At 44.5% G+C, this 17,429-nt stretch overlaps 1 protein-coding gene across 14 annotated transcripts in view; it reads left to right on the top strand.

Moving 5' to 3' along the window:
* The window catches only part of DEPDC5 (DEP domain containing 5, GATOR1 subcomplex subunit), a 126,325-nt gene that overhangs the window by 87,429 nt on the left and 21,467 nt on the right, over positions 1 to 17,429 (top strand). For 9 of the 14 annotated variants that reach the window (XM_053206735.1, XM_015081465.3, XM_053206734.1 and 6 more), the window contains 3 exons: positions 500 to 608; positions 3,498 to 3,563; positions 13,965 to 14,119. In XM_053206735.1, coding sequence (XP_053062710.1) covers positions 500 to 608; positions 3,498 to 3,563; positions 13,965 to 14,119 — 330 coding nt within the window. The remainder of the gene's footprint in view (positions 1 to 499; positions 609 to 3,497; positions 3,564 to 13,964; positions 14,120 to 17,429) is intronic. The other 5 variants (XM_053206738.1, XM_053206737.1, XM_015081467.3 and 2 more) reach the window with 1 other exon arrangement.

Below are 17,429 nucleotides of genomic sequence, written 5' to 3'. Positions count from 1 at the left end.
GGGGTTGGGGAGAGGAGCAGGGATATAAGTGCATGTATTTGAAAAATTAACATATAAACCTTCAAAATGTATGGGGAGTTTACACATTTCCCCATATAGTTTATGCCACATGTTAATGCAGCCCTAATTTTCAGAATGTGCTTCTGCTGGTATATTTAATGAAAACCGAGAACAAGTCTTCCCAGAGGATTAAAAAAAGGGTTGTTTGTGGATGGAGTCATTCAAACCATGTCACATGGCTTTTCAAAGTAATATGTAAATACTATAAGCACTACGACAGTGCTTTTTAAATGGAGCTCTTTTCTTGTTTATCTGGGAGGACTATTGACTGTTCAGGACAATGAATGCAATGAAGGGTATTGTGTTGGGCCTGAAGGAGAAATAAAGAAGGGTGTTTCTGAGGTGACAGCAGTAGTATCTTCATTTCATCTTGGCTAATGTGGGCCCTTCACCAGGGGGCTCCCAACAAGCCACAGATATGTGTTTTTCCATCTTTCAGGTGCATGGGAGAACAGCAGGCAGCTGTGCACAGTGGCAAGAGCTCCTCCCAGCCAGCGGAGAGCAGCAGCGTTGCCATGACTCCCACCTACGTGGACAGCCCACGAAAGGTAAAGGGGGCCACTCCAGCAGGGAGCTGCCTCATGCTCTCAGGGGCCCGACATGGCGGGCCAAATGAATAGCCATTCGAATCCAGGGTTGAATATGCTGAGGATTTGGATGAATTCTACCCTGAACCCTTTTAAGCATTACTATTTCTAAAGAAGCAGTTTCTGCTCACAATTGTAAGGAAGTTAACTGCTAGATAAATGCAGATACAACATAGTCAAGCTAAACTATATTGGTCAAGTCCCAAAATCTGGTTGGAGCTGTGAAATTGGCCATCTGGTTTTCCTTCAGCCACATCCTTGGCTCTCCCAGATGGGAGGGAGAAAGCTCTTGGGGCAGCTTCCATGAGAGCTAACTCTTTGATAAAGAAATTCCCATCAGTTAGATTCCTGAGAAGTACAGTCAAATGGATTGCATCCTGAGCGGATGGGGGAATTAAAACCTGAAGCTTTGGGCCTCTGTACCAAATAACAAGTCCAGCAGAGGGGCCAGAAACTCCATAGATCAGGCTTTTTGTATCTTTTAAGATGAATAAACTTGGCTCTGTCTACTCATTCTGGGAAGTTCAGAATGTGAGATCATTCTAGTATGGGAAGGTAAGCTGACTGCGTTCTCTTACCTGCTCTCTATCACTAGGAGATGAAGGAGATTCAATACATGTATTTCATTTTTCAAAATTGTGGCCAACTTGTGCATCTATCTATGTATTTGTTTATTTTACTTCCATATCATGAAAATTTTCTAGTCATTAAATATTTTGTAAAAGTATGATTTTTCAATAATACATAATATATCACCATATGGATAGACCCTCATGGGTAATTTACTTTTTTATTAAAATTGTAGATGGTTTCTGATTTTTAAAAAGGATTTTTGGTAATTATTGTATAAGTTTTTATAGTTATTCTGCGCTGTATCACAATTATAAGTAATACTGCAAACAACATCCTTGCACATAATTATTTGACCGCATCTCTTATTATTTCTTTGGGATAAATGAGTAGAATTAGACTACCAGGATGCAGGGGTTAAAATCTAAGAAAGTATAAACTGAGGCTATAGGCAGCTCATATATTCTATAGACTAGCGGTTGGCAAACCTAAATAAATATTTCAGGCTTTGTGAGCCAACAGGCAAGATCAAGGCTATTATGTAGGTACTTCTATCTCCATATAAATTTTTAAAAACCACCCTTAGCCCACAGACTATAATAAACCAGTAGCTGGATTTGGCCTGCAGTCTGTAGTTCCCTCACCCAGCTCTAGGAAGTGACTTTAGGTACAGTCTCAAGGATAGTCTCTGCATAAGGAACGATCTATCCATCCAGGAAGAATCTTTTCACATGTATGTAAACCTCAGCAGCATTAGCAGCTCTACTTCTATATGTTCTAGCAGAGAAGGGACACAGATGGAACAGTGAGAATTCATAAGCATCTTGTGCGCTGCCCTCTAGCTGTTACCCCTACTTATTGCCATCTTTGAGGATTAGAACCAGTGCCCAGGGCCGGACTGAGAAGCAGAGAAATTATAGAACCACAAGCATTAAGGTTAAAATACACCAATGGCCAAATATTAGATTGCTGATTAGCACACTCTTCTGATTTTCCCCCTGAGCACTAAAATCCACATGGACGGTTATCATTTGTCACAGATGTAGATCCCCAAGTAGTCAAAGAGAAATGTAGATGTTATGAGATGGCCAAAGGGAAGACCTCTGTGTGACATGCTTAGAAATGCCAACAGTGTCCCCAGTCAGCGCATCTTGTGTTAGGATGCAGAGAGGTCCTGAGATTGTATCTCCACAGCCACATATTTCCATGGTTTGTTATTTGAGTTCGCAGTGGTTGATGGGAAATGGCAACAGTATTGATAAAATGGGCACCCAACCCATATACTTCAGTGATTCCATTTTGAGAACTGAAGAAAAGTTGTAAGAAAGTAGACCTTCAGATTTATCAAGTGCCATTTCTGAATTTCAGTGGTAATGCATAAAAAATAAAGAGTATTTTGAAGGGACAAGAATTTAAGTAAGATGAAAGGAGGGATCTTCGGGAAAGTCCTCTATGTTGTTTTTGTTTCAAATACATGGCAGCTTGCACCCCACAAGAATAGGTTCAGAGAGGAAGACAGCTTCAGAACTCTCCACCTCCCCACCCTCACCCCCACCCCATGATGCATATGTTTCTGACACTCTATATGTCTCAGCTTCTTGATATTTTGTTATCCAACCAGTGGAGGAGAAGGTATTGCTGCTTCTGGATCCCCTATTTGCTTAAAAAATTAAGCACGAACTTTTCTTGCATTGAATCCTCTTCTCCCATCTGGCTGCCATGTTTATTAACAGGCAGAATTGAAAGCCTCAAGCCTCTGTCTCTCCAAGAGGGCTGCTGGTCATCCAGCCAGGCGGGAGGCCAGGAAGCGACCCCTGAAACCTTTCCCCCACCATCCCCACCAAGTGGCTTTTTCCTCTCCCTTGACATAGGTCTGAAGGAAGTTCAGAGCTATGTGGGAGGGTGCTGGCCTCCAAGCCAGGCTCTGATGAGATCTGAGGGAGCTTGGACACACCTCGATCCCTGTGCTTGCTCCCACACAGGTGGGATATTCTGCCCAAGAAGGTGTGGATTCCTGCTAATGCTTTGCATTTGGATATGGTCTTTCTGGGTGGATCTTTCTTTCTCTCTCTCTCTCTCTCTCTCTTTCTCTCTCTCTCTTTTTTTCCCTCCATCCCCCTCACATGCCCTTGTTTCTCTCCTTCCCTCCTTGTTTTTATTTTTATTTTTTTTCTTTCATACCCTCTCCTTCCCCTGATGGTTCACCACGGGTCCACATTTGTTCCTTTGCTCCCTTGCATTTGCTGCTGCCGCTGCTGCTTCCTCCTCCTCTGACTTCAGGACGGGGCCTTCTTTATGGAGTTTGTCCGCAGCCCGCGCACAGCGTCGTCCACCTTCTACCCGCAGGTCAGTCAAACTCCAAGGGCTCTGAAGCCCCTGCATGCCTGTCCCATCAGCAGAAGGCTTCTGCTCGGCTCTGAACAGATGAAATTGGGCTGAAGCTGAGTTGGAAGGGCAGCTGAAATTGAATTCAATCTCAGAAGTGTCATTCCCTTCCGTGGGGTTGGTGGCCGCAGAGGGGGATGGAAACGATTAATGTGAGAGAACAGATGATCGCATCAGCGTTGATGCATTGGTTTCCCGCTCTGCCTGTTTCACAAGGTTGCCATTGATTCTCTGCTACAATAGCAACATCTTCCCGTTTAGGTGTTTTGTCCATATAACATGAAATATGTTTTCTTAAGGACTGAGCACTTACTTTTTTCCTGCCAGTACAACCTGATAAATTCATTAACAGTGTGGCAGGAAGTGGTGAAAAACACAGCAAGCATTTATTAATAGGCGTATGCTTTGTCATAGGCTAATTGTGAGCAACCCTGGGCAGTTCACCTCGCCTCTGGACTTCCCTTACCTCATTTGTCAAATAAAGGGTTGGGACCAGACCTCCACAGGCCTTCCAAGCATAAACATTCTTCAGTTGCTCTGTGCCAAACACATAGTATTCTCTCATGTCATCCTTACTACATGGCCTGTGAGCTAATTTATCCCAAGTTGACACAAAGAGAAATTGGAGCACAAAGAAGTTGTGCTTTACCTAGTACAGGGTAGAGCTGAGATTTAAATCCAAGACCAACAGGCTTGACTTGTGACCTCTGCTTTGTAACTGGCTTTAGTAATTACTGTTCTGACAGGTCCTAGTGGAAGAGAAACTGGGCTCCTTGCGCTTTATCAATGCCCATAAGTATATGAAATTGACTTAGTTACAGAGATTTGAAAGAGTTGAAAGGGTTTATGTAGAGTCAGACAGACTAAGGAGAACAAGACTTGAGAAGTTCAAGGGCAAAGGTTAAGGGATCCCTGTTTGGTGGAAGTCAGAAAAGCAACGTTGAATACTCACTCTGCCAGCTGCTATGCAAAGGGCTTTGCACACATAGTCTTCACAACAGTCTGTGAGGTGCAGGTATTATCACCCCACTTTCCAGATGAAGAAACTGAGGCTTAAATATATTACCTAGTCAAAGGCACACAAGTCATGAGTGGCTGAGCCCCTGCACCATGTAGCACAGTGTGCCTGGAGAGAAAGGGGGTAGTTAGCGTTGGGACTCTTCCCTTGCTTCAGAGGTCACATGGTGCTATGCCTGTCTGTGCAGGTTTTCAGAGATCTGTGCATGCCATTTCCCAGTGAGCTGCATGACCCTGGGTAAATCCCTGTCAGGATCTCTGAGTTCTAATCCAAGAATCTCTGATCTTTAAGTGTGGAAAGCATGCTACATTTTTGGTTTAGAACAAACTTGGGGTGGACTTTTTAACCTTTTACTTTCTAATGAGAGACCCTCTTGTGAAAAATTTTAGCCTTAGATTAGAAGTTAGCATAAGAAAAATCAGCAGAGCCAGAAGAGAATTGTCTTATAAGTCCTATAATAATATAGCAGTCCACATAGCTTCACATGGTGAAATTCCAGGTGGAACAAGAGTGAACAAGTTCCCACAATGACCTGTTAGGAGAGGCACACGAATAAAGTTTATATTACCCACCAGGTGTGTTGTTATGCTTACACATAAATCAATATATTGTCTCTACTCATATGTAGTAAGGGAGCCTCTATACTTACACAAAATGAAATTGTGCTTTTTTAACTATGTTTGTTTTGTTTATTATTATTGTGTTAAAATATACATAACATGAAATTTGTGGTGTTTGTTTTCTAACGTGCTGTGTGGGGAATGGAGAAAGGCCAGTGGAGTCAGATGACTCCTTTAAGATTTCATCTTCAGCACTGTACCAGGGAGCTGCTTTAAGGATGTTAATTAACCACCTGAACCTCAGTTTCCTGATTTGAAGGAAATAAAAATACCTTCCTTGTAGGATAGTTTTGAGGATTAGAAAGAATATCTATTTCTCAACAGACTTCAAGGGAGTGAAATCCCATAGAGCACATTTCTGAGCACCATGCAATTAAGTTACAGGTAAAGGACAACTGGGTAACTAGAAAAGCCCCACATATTTGGAAACTAAGTAACACTTCCAGTAATGAATGCATGAGGCAGCAATAATATTGCATGTTGCAGGGGATGTGGTGGCTGGATACTAGCTACGATTAGGATAGGATTCCTACCGTGCCAGGTTTCGGTGTCCATTGCAAACATCTGTTTATTAGTGCCTACTCCCTATTCCTGCAGCCTCTGCTTTCCACCCTAATTCCAGGACCAGGAAGCACAAAGAGTGGGTTGTGTGCTCTTTCAGAGAACAGGGCTGCATGTTAGAAGACTGTCAGGGTGTAGGCTCTGGCATCAGACTAGTTGTGAGGCTTTGGACAGCTGCACTAACCTCCCTGAACCTCAGGTTTCTCATCTGTAGAATGGGACTAGTAACTGTGTTCTCCTTGTAGGATTGCTGTGAGAGGGACCTGAGATGAAGCATGTTTGTGGTTAGCTATACCCTGGCATATAGTCAGTCCCCCAAACATGTACCTCTGTGTGGGAGAGGGGAGGGAGGACAGGGGCCAGTTGGTACAGGTAGTGAACCAGCTTGATTGGTCCAGTCAGCTGTTTTCCCTGTGTGTGTGTGTGTGTGTGTGTGTGTGTGTGTGTGTGTGTGTGTGTGTGAGAAAATGCACTGGGCCTGGGTGACCTCTCCTATGCCTTTGATCTCTGAAATTCTGGGGTGACCCTGTTGGACCTTGCAAAGTAAGTCCTCTACCTCTGGCTGAGTCGCAAAGGTAATGCCTGTAATTTTTGGCCGCTGATGACAGCTCTCTGCTGAGAAGGGGTTCCTCTTGGCCAAGCAGGAGAGCAGCATCACCCTGGACTCTAACTCTGCTCTGGGAAGGAAGTGTCTGTAAAATTAAAACAGATAGCAGTGCACAGAGGGTTGCAGGGAACAGGGCCATGCACCAGTCTTGGAAAATGGTTCTTTGTGCCACCAATTCATCATTCTAATGATAATGAAGGTGTCACTCTGCCTGATAAGTGGAACAGAGCTACACAGTTCTCCTCTCCGTGCCCTGCTCTCTGGAAATCAATTTTTATCATCACAAATTTACAGAAGAATTTGGAGAGCATGAGAAACCCTTGGTAATGAAATTTTCCTCAGAAGTCAGCCTCATGATATCATTAGTCTGCAGTTTGGAGCTTGAAAGAATATCATGGTCGAGGGGGACAGGCCCCTGCCACCTGAGGCCTGAGCCGGTGCTAGGGTCTCTTCCCTCCCCTACCACCTGACCCCCAGCCAGTTATTCTCACAGGAATGTATGCCTCTCAGCAGATCAGCCCCATGTGAAGTCACTTGTCACTTCTATCACCACCCCCCAGCCTGTGTCCCTGTGACCATTTCCCATCTTGGTCCTGAGGCAGCCTCCAGCATGGTCTTCTTGCTTCCATCCCAGCCCTCTCCAGTTTGTTCCCCAGCCTGCATCCAGGGTTTACCTTTCCACAGTGTATTAGCTGGGGCTGCTGTGACAAAATACCATAGACTGGGGGGCTTAAGCAGCGCATTGACTTCTCACAGTTCTGGAGGCTGAAAACTCTAAGATCAAGGTGCTGGCACATTCGGTTCCTGGTAAGGGCCCTCTTCTGGCTTCCAGCTGGCCACCTTCTCGTTTGTCCTCAGGTGGCAGACAGAGCGAGAGCTGTGGTCTCTCTTAGGATAACAGACATTAATCCCATCATGGCTTTACCCTCATGGCCTCATCAAAACCTAATCAGTTCCCAAAGGCTCCACTTCCAAATACAATCACTTTGGGGGTGAGGGCTTCAACATATGAATTTTGGGAACATACATTCAGTTCATAACATGTGGCTTTCTTTCCTTTAGGGTAAAAGCCAAAATCCTTACAAAGGCCTGGAAGGTCCCACATGACCAAGGCCCTCCCTCCCTTTCTAACCTCATCTTCTGTCATCCTCTTTCTCACTTTTGGACTCCAATGACATGAGCCTTTCTCTAGATTGCCGTAGGCACCAGGTTTCCTGCCACAGTGCCTTGGCACATACTGTTCCCTCTGTGCCTGGTTAACTCCTAGTCGTCTAGTCAAATCCTACATCTTAGATTTACATAGTGCCCCTCCTTTCAGTTCTTCTCCTGGTTCTACCTTTATATTTGTATGACTGGGTTTGATTAGTGCCCAACTTCATGAGACTAAGCTCCCACAGGGCAGCGGCCATGTCTGTGTTGCTCACCATTGATTCTGTAGCACCTAGCCTGGCACTTGGGAGGGGCTCTGTAAATACCACCTCAGACATACTGATGGTGGAGATAGACACAAAAATGTTTATTTGAACAATGGAACCCTTTCTTTCCCAATGGATAATTTACACCAAACTCTGAACTGTAACCCAACAAACATGGAACCATTCTGGCTTAAGTATGTGGGGGATTGGAGAAGTCTCCCAGCCCCCAGCAGTTGCAACCTGTGATGGCAACAGAGATGCTACCACAGGCCCCCAGGCTTTTGCAGGATGCACTTTGAAGCTGTTAGGACAGTAGTACACAGCATGCTGGTGGGAACCCTGGGAAGTCAGAGTCAGTGTGACTAAAAGTAGACTTTTCCCCCTTTGATCTGTTGTGTGGGTTTTTTTTTTTTTTTTCCTCTTTGGAAACTTGAGTGAACAAAAGGCTCACATCCCCCGGGGGCTCAGTCCCCACCCCCACCCCCCCCCCCATGCCCGGAGGACTCTAGGGTCACTTTAATCAACCATTGTCCTAACCTAAACCCTCCACCATCAAGGCAGGTTCTTATCAGAAATCTATGCGTCAGACTTCTGCCAAGAGCACAGTTTTCCCTGCAGGACATTCATTTCATTCCCATCTCCCAAAAACATGTTCAGCCTTGCTGTGCATTTTTAATTTTTGAAGTGGTTGGAAATATTTTAAAAAATCAGGAGATTTCATACACAAATCAGGTTTCTGTCTTGTATTATGAAATAAGCTAGACACTGGGCCTGGCTTCCTTCCCAGCAGTGGTCACATGGCCTTGGAGCAGCCCATGGCCTTTAGTCAGGTGTGCTAATATATACCTACTGGTCCTTGTACATATTTTTGTTTGCCGCCTTTGCTCTAGAACAGTGTTGTCCAATCAAACTTCCTGCTATGATGGAAATGTTCTGTATCTGTGCTGTCCAACACAGATGGTTAGTCACACATGGCTAGTGAGCATTTGACAAGTGGCAACTGAGGAACTGAATTTTACATTTTATTTTAATTAATTTATATTTAAATAGCCACATATAGCCAGTAGCTACTGTACTGCATGCCGCAGGTCTAGACGTTTAAAACGTTATCATCGAAGTACTTAGATTCTAAAATTTCACTTTTCCTACCCTGTTTTCTCTTTCTCTCACTTTTTCTATCCTTTTCACTGGGTTTTCTTGTGTATTTATCTTATTATATGTCTAGTTATTGATAATGTCTTTTCTTTTTTAGAGTGATGTTAAGATATAAAAATATAAATAAGCATTGAGAATCAGGGGTTGGGATGGACATGTGGAGGAGGGAGGCTGTACCTGTGGAGATAATCCAGTTTAATTGAGATGGCAAATCCCAAGCTCCTCCTGGGCATAGAGCTGTCCTAATATGGGCATTCCTTGTCTAATGTCTGTTTTTCCTTCCCACTCCCAGATGGTAAACTCCATGAGGGCAGGTGGAAGAGATTTGATTTGGGAAGATATTCTGTCCTTCCCTGATATTATAAACCTTGGAAAATCTCCTGGCTATGGAGCTGGGAGTTATTCCCAAGCTGTCTGAATATGAGATTCTGTCATGGGTCCCTTTATGTTGCCTCTAAATGCCCTAAAGGAGTCAGGTGAGGGGAAACCAGGAACACCACTTAGCCCATTTTGTCTCCAGGTAAGACAAAGCAATGTGTTCTGTCTACCACCCTCAAGGTATAGTTGGAGAGCTGGGCTGGCAGCTTCCTTGTGGCTGATTGTCCTCCAGCCTAAGAAAGTAGTAGGGCTCTGACAGGCACATGAGTTGGAGGGTCCTAGGAGGTGCCTGTTGAGGACGGTATTAACCTGTAAGGCATCCCTGGCAGAGCTTCCCCCCTCATCTTCTCCCATGGCTTTGGGTGTGTAGGAAAAGAGAAGGAGACTGGGGATTGCTGTTGCTGAAGAGGGTTTCTTTGTTTAATTGACTAAATACCAGACTTTATTTGGGTTTCACCAGTTCTCTATGAATGCCCTTTTTCTGTTCCAGGATCCAATTCAGGGCACCATGTTGCATTTAGTTTTCATGTCTCCCCAGTGCCCTCTGGTCTGTGACAGTTTTCTCAGTCTTTACTTGTTTTTTGCTTTTATTTTTGTTTTTATTTATTTTTATGACTTTGAGAGTCTTGAGGCTCCCAGGCTAGATATCCTGAAGAATGCCTCTGAATCTGGGTAAGTTTGATGTTTTTCTCATGGTAGAGTTGTGGGTTTTTGACAAGAATACCTCAGCGGTAAAGCATACTCCTTGTCACTACATAATAGCTGGTATATGGGACCCATACAACATCGCTGGTCATGTGAACAGCACGTGATGCAGTATTTGCCAGCTGTCTCCATTATGAAGTTACTGTTTTACCCTTGCTATACTCTGTTCTTTGGAAGCAAGTCCCTAACTGTAACCTACTGAAAAAAGGGAGAGATTCAACTGCAGCTGCTGGAAGCAGGATATCTATGCAGGTTACATGGAATCCTTCTGGAAGGAGGATTTTGGACAAGGCTCTTAAAATGGAGCTGCATCTGGGGTGCCAGGCTAGCTCAGTCAGTAGAGCATGTGACTCTTGACCTCGAGGTTGAGTTTGAGCCCCACTTTGGCTATAGAGATGACTTAAAAATAAGATTTTTTTTTTTTTAATTTTTTTAATGTTTATTTGTTTTTGAGAGAGACAGAGATAGAATGCGAGTGGGTTAGGGGCAGAGAGAGAGGGAGACACAGAATCCGAAGCAGGCTCCAGGCTCTGAGCTGTCAGCACAGAGCCCGACATGGGGCTCGAACTCACAATCCAAGAGTTCATGACCTGAGTCGAAGTCGGACGCTCAACTGACTGAGCCACCCAGGTGCCCCAAAAAATAAGATCTTAAAAAAAATGAATGGAATTGCATCCAACACCAAGCACCTCCCTCCACTTGCCTCTTTCCAGGCCTCTGCACAAAGACTGCAATTCAGTCCATCCAGCTTTTCTTGTCTTTTTGTTTATTCTGAAAAGTTAATTCAGGCGGATTATGGAAGTAAATGGAACCTCCAAAATAAAATGTGACTAGGTGGGGAAATAAAAGAAAAATACAAGATACTACATTATCTGAGGACTTATAAAGTATCTAGAGTTTTGTGCTAAATTCAGTCCTGTACTATCTGGGAGCCAAAGAAAAGTGGGAAACATCTGTTCCAGGATTCAGAGTGGTAATAAGATAAAAAGACAAACCATTTGCTTGGAAGAAGCATAACCTTTCCTGGTATTAAGATCTAAGCAGCCTCTTAAAAGATGAACATTGTATGATATAAAAGTGAGGTCAGGAAACGGGCAAATCTGACTCACCATCTGCTTTTATACATAATTCTTATTGGAAGATGGGGTGCCTAGATGGCTCAGTCGGTTAAGTGTCCAACTCTTGATTTCAGCTCAGGTCATGATCTCATGGTTTGTGAGTTCGGGCCCCATGTTGGGCTCTGCGCTGACAGCATGGAGCCTGCTTAAGATTCTCTTTCTTTCTACCTCTCTCTCTGCCCCTCTCCCTCTTTCTCTCTTTCCCTCTCTCTCTCAAAATAAAGAAAAGAAAAGAAAAGAAAAGAAAAGAAAAGAAAAGAAAAGAAAAGAAAAGAAAAGAAAGAATTCTTATTGGAACAGAGCCATGCCCATTCATTTACATTGTCTGGCTGCTTCCATCCTTCAAGCAGTTTTGAGTAGTTGCTTTTTTGTTTTTTAATCTTTAATTTTTGCATTTATTTATTTTTGAGAGAGACAGAGCATAAGTGGGGGAGGGGCAAAGAGAGAATGAGACACAGAATCCGAAGCAGGCTCCGGGCTCCGAGCTGTCAACACAGAGCCCAACACAGGGCTCGAACCCACAAACCACGAAATCATGACCTGAGCCACAGTTGGACGCTTAACTGACTGAGCCACCCAGGTGCCCCAGATTTGAGTAGTTTTAACAGGCCATCTAGCCCACATAGCCTAAAGTAATTACTCTCTGCTCCTTTACAAAAAAGATTTGCCAATTTCTGATTTAGAAGGGACTCCTTAACCACATCCCTGCTAAAAGAAAGCTGTAGGAATCATGTAGATTTCTGGCAGTTTAGGCTGATGGGGCAATTCTCAGGTGCCACAGATGAGAGATGACCCCACTACAGTGGTCTGGAAGGCAGCACCTAAGAATTGGGTCTAGCTTCCCTCAATTAATTTCTCATTTAATATTGTGGTGTAGTACCTGTTCCTAAGTCTTGCTAGTTAGGGGCAGATGGTGATTGGTAATTGCAAGCTGCTGCTTGCTGCATTTCTCCATGTATTTATGGTGCTAGCAAAGTCTGTCTGGCGTCTTTTTGCAAATCATTGAGTCTGATGTAGGAGATGGTTCTTTAAGAACTGGGGACAACTTTGTCTCTCCTGGGGCACATTTGGTTGTATCTGGAGATATTTTTTTAATTGTCACAGCTGGAAATGGGAGGCAGTGATAGGGGGATGGTGTTACTGGCATCTAGTAGGTGAAGGATGCTTCTCAACATCTATTTAAAAAAATTTTTTTAAATGTTTATTTACTTAGAAAGAGAGACAGAGACAAAAACAGAGCATGAACGGGAGAGGAGCAGAAAAGAGAAACACAGAATCTGAAGCAGGCTCCAGGCTTCGAGCTGTCAGCACAGAGCCCGACACAGGGCTTGAACCCATGAGCTGTGAGATCATGACCTGAGCTGAAGTCGGATGCTCAACTGACTGAGCCACCCAGGCATCCTTGCTCAACATCTTATAAGTCACAGGACAGCCACCCCCCCCACCCCCCGCCAAGAAAGACTTATCTGGCTCCTAATGGCAATAGTGCCAAGGTTGAGACACTCTGTTTTAGAAGGAGTGATTTTTATGATACCCAACAAAATATTTGATAATATAAGACTCTATTCTGAAGTACTCAAGAGCCCCATGTAAGAGGGACTAAGTCATTTTTCTTGAAGTGCTCTGGAAGTCTTGCTATTCTCTCCACAGATATTTGCTGTGCATTGCAACTTTTCTAGGTGAGCAGGTCATGGTCTTGTGCTCTTAGATGTTTAAAGGGAATGAGACCAATATAATACCATTACATGACGCAAAACCTGGCAGCTTCCAGGAGAGGGGTTATAGAGTTCCAAAGTAGACAGACAGAGAGAGATGATTTTCATTTGGGGGCTGGGGTGAAGTGAGTCAGAAAACATTTTACAAAGACAGCAGCATTTGAAATGGTCCTCAAGACTGATGGGTTTTTAGCCTGTAGTTGTAGGGAAGGGCACCTCAGGTTGGGGGAACATACAGACAGGATTAAACACACAGGGTTTGATTTGGCTGGGAATGTGTATGTGGGTGAGTGGCTGGCAGTGTGGAGTGATCACAGGTCAGGGCTGTTTTTGCTGGACTTGCAAGACCCTGTGAGCCTGTGAGCCTTATGGGGAGACCTGAAAGATTTCAGAGTCATGGAGCGGTGAGATTAGAACTGTCTTTTTAGGAGGATGAAAAAGGGAGGTGGCTGGCAGGTAGGGTCTTCAGGGGAGAGGCTGCAGTCAAGGGAGTCGGTTAGGAGGCTGTTACAGCCTTCCCCTGGTGGGAAGAGTGTCACTTGGAGATACATGTGAGTCAGCTGAGGGGAGGCCACAGGACTAGGCCTCTCTTTAGAGGTGAAACTGGAGAAGGAAAGGAGCTATCAGGTGCCCCTGAGGTTTGGACCTGGGTGCTTAGAAGACTGTTTGACTGACAGCTATGGAAAAGGAGAGTCACAGTGGAAAAGGATGCCCCATGGTAAGCGAAGGCATTTGTTGGGATCTTCACCCATTTGTCTCTAGTTGTGTTCCTTCTTTCCTATTTCTCAGTCTCACAGGAATGATTCTGACCCCCTTACTCTTTCTGTAGAGAGTTTTCTTTAGTTTAAATCTGTGGTTTGAGTTAGGTGCTGGTGCCATTTCTTTGGCTCTGGGGATTTCACTGTGAATGGCGGTTTCCTGTCAGCCTTCGTGTGGGGTGTACAAATTCTTATTGCTCTGGTCCACCAGGGCTCACTGAGGCCTGGGAAGGAGAGAAGAATGGAGTCGTTTACATGTATGTAAATAACCTTAAAGAATTTTGTTTTTGTTCATTTTCAAATCTCCTACAGGTGTCTGTGGACCAGACAGCCACCCCGGTGTTGGACAGCACCAGTCTGGGGGTAAGCACAGGCCAGTCTGTGGACAGAGGCAGCAGCCAAGCCTTTGGGAACTCCCAGAATTCAGGGGAACAGAGCTTCCTCTCTGCAAACTCCAGTGACAGCAGGTGAGATTCAGAATGGCCGAACTCATGCTTCTGGGGAGTGGGGATGGTCTGGCCTCAAAGGCTACGGAGCTTGGGAGGCCAGAGTCCCAGGCCCAAATTCTTACGTGGCCGTGACTTCTGCCTGGGAGCCTGGGCCACTCAGGCCTTGCCAGCACCTGTTTGATGGGGCTAATGATCTGTGTCCTGCCTTCCTTCCAGAATAGCTAAAAGGTGCCCACAGAGACACAGAAAAGTATCAGGCATGTGCAGGAGGAGGCTTTGGGAAGGGGGCCCGGACAGAGTCTATCCTGTTCTCTGTGGCATCTGGCATACTGCCTGGCACATGATTGCAGGCAGTCAGTATCTGCCGCTTAAGGAAATGAACGAACAGCAAATGAGTTGCTGGTTGTGCCCAAACATGGCTGTTCTTTCCTACTCCTGAGTATCCAGAGGAAAAAGAAGCTACTTGGACCTCGTTTACTTGAGAAAGAGCTCCAGCTTTTAATGCCATTTGTCAAATCTGAAAAACTTTTTTAATTCCTTCCCAGCTGTGTTAGCTTATAATATTCTGCCCAATCTGGTCTTGTTGCCTCACTGTCCTACTGACTGAGCTGTCCTTAGCTGAATGTTCTCAGATTTGACTTTGGCTTGTCTTCATTTGAGAGCACAAGGCCCCCTGTGGCACCTTGCCTGCCTGGCCCTTGCCAGCAGTCACTCAGTTTCCTTTCTGTCACTTAGTCTGTGTCAGTTTTACCTGCATCTAGTGCACTGCACCTCGCTTACTCTGGGGATGATGATCCCTTCAGAGGCAGCAGGCAGCCTGGACTTCTGTAGTCTCTTTTGTCCCCCCAGGCCTGCATTCCCATCAAGTCCAGCTGATTTTTCAGCTCTGGATGTGGAGGAGATTGGAGGGGCTGCCTGGTGCACAGGGAGGGAGTGCATTTCTCTGCTTCCTCATTGAGCAGCAGGTTTTGTTCTGCTTTTGGAAGAGAAGGGGAACTGGGGATGCTTAGGCTGGAGGTGACAAGGCCAAAAATGACACGAATCAGGACCAATGACGAAAATTACAAAGAACAGGTCCCATTTCATGATAAAGAACTGACTAGTGGTTGATACTGCTTCAGGGAAATGGACTGCATAGAGGAGCTACGTTCTCTGCTGTCGAAGACATTCACACAGACAGGATAGCCTCTTGTCCAGGCTCTTGTAGTGGGAACTCAGGCAGGCATTAGAAGGAAGTTCACTTCCGGGCAGGGAGAGGAGAGGGGAGTGGTCTTCACAGTTTTTGTTTTGTTGTTTAAGTTTTTATTTATTTATTTATTTATTTTTATTTTTTATTTTTTAAAATCTACATCCCAATTAGTTAGCATATAGTGCAACAATGATTTCAGGAGTAGATTTCTTAGTGCCCCTTACCCATTTAGTCCATCCCCCCTCACACAACCCCTCCAGTAACCCTCAGTTTGTTCTCCATATTTATGAGTCTCTTCTGTTTTGTCCCCCTCCCTGTTTTTATATTATTTTTGTTTCCCTTCCCTTATGTTCATCTGTTTTGTCTCTTAAAGTCCTCATATGAGTGAAATCATATGATTTTTCTCTTTCTCTAATTTCACTTAGCATAATAGCCTCCAGTTCCATCCACGTAGTTGCACATGGCAAGATTTCATTCTTTTTGATTGCCAACTAATACTCCGTTGTATATATATACCACATCTTCTTTATCCATTCATCCATTGATGGACATTTGGGCTCTTTCCATACTTTGGCTATTGTTGATAGTGCTGCTATAAACATGGGGGTGCATGTGTCCCTTCGAAACAGCACCCCTGTATCCTGTGGATAAATGCCTAGTAGTGCAATTGCTGGGTCATAGGGTAGTTCTATTTTTAATCTTTTGAGGAACCTCCATACTGTTTTCCAGAGTGGCTGCACCAGCTTGCATTCCCACCAACAATGCAAAAGAGATCCTCTTTCTCCGCATCCTCACCAACATCTGTTGTTGCCTGAGTTGTTAATGTTAGCCATTTTGACAGGTGTAAAGTGGTATCTTATTGTGGTTTTGATTTGTATTTCCCTGATGATGAGTGATGTGGAGCATTTTTTCATGTGTCGGTTGGCCATCCGGATGTCTTCTTTGGAGAAGTGTCTATTCATGTCTTTTGCCCATTTCTTCACTGGGTTATTTGTTTTTTGGGTTTTGAGTTTGATAAGTTCTTTATAGATTTTGGATACTAACCCTTTATCTGATATGTCATTTGCAAATATCTTCTCCCATTCTGTCAGTTGCCTTTTAGTTTTGCTGATTGTTTTCTTCGCTGTGCAGAAGCTTTTTATTTTGATGAGGTCCAAAGTTTTTATTTCTTTTTTGAGAGAGAGAGAGCAAGTGGGCCAGGGGCAGAGAGAGAGGAGGACAGAGGATCTGAAGTGGACTCTGTGCTGGCATCACAGAACCTGATGCAGGGCTTGAACTCATGAACTGTGAGATCTTGACCTGGGCGGAAGTCAGATGCTTAACTGACTGAGCCACCCAGGTGTCCCTTCACAGGCTTTTTTTAACTTGAGATCCTGAAATGTTCCACTGAGTCCTGGACCCTCCAAATAGGAGAAGGCTGAGGCTGAGGAAAGAGAGAAGTTTTATGGACTTGAGCTTCTGGAACAAGCCCCAGATTTAGTATAGTACATGGCCATGAATGTCTCACACCCAGTGAACTGGGCTCAGCTGCTGAGTATTAAGCATGTTTAAAGGTACCATCAGCCCAGGGGAGTCTGGGTGGCTCAGTTGGTTAAGCATCCGAGTTTTGATTTCAGCTCAGGTCACGATCTCATGGTTCGTGAGTTTGAGCCCCACATCAGGCTCTGTGCTGACAATGTGGAGCCTGCTTGGGATTCTCTGTCTCCCTCTCTCTCTGCCCCTCCCTCACTCTCTCTCAAAAATAAATAAATAGACATTTAAAAAAATAATAAATAGGGGCGCCTGGGTGGCTCAGTTGGTTGAGCATCCGACTTTGGCTCAGGTCATGATCTCACGGTCCGTGAGTTCGAGCCCCACGTTAGGCTCTGTGCTGACAGCTCAGAGCCTGGAGCCTGCTTCGGATTCTGTGTCTCCCTCTCTCTCTCTGACCCTCCCCCGTTCATGCTCTGTTTCTCTCTGTCTCAAAAATAAATAAACATTAAAAAAAATAATAAAAAAATAAATAAATCAAAAATAAAGGTACCATCAGCCCATTGAGGAAGAACTCAGGCAATAGGTGGTAGAAAGATACGGGCTCTGGAAGCAGTCAGACTTGGAGTCAAACCTGGACCCTGATACCTCTCAGCTCTTTGACCTTCA

The sequence above is a fragment of the Acinonyx jubatus genome, chromosome D3 (genome assembly GCF_027475565.1).
Source record: "Acinonyx jubatus isolate Ajub_Pintada_27869175 chromosome D3, VMU_Ajub_asm_v1.0, whole genome shotgun sequence".
Taxonomy (NCBI): domain Eukaryota; kingdom Metazoa; phylum Chordata; class Mammalia; order Carnivora; family Felidae; genus Acinonyx; species Acinonyx jubatus.
This window is presented reverse-complemented; position numbering and strand designations above follow the sequence as displayed.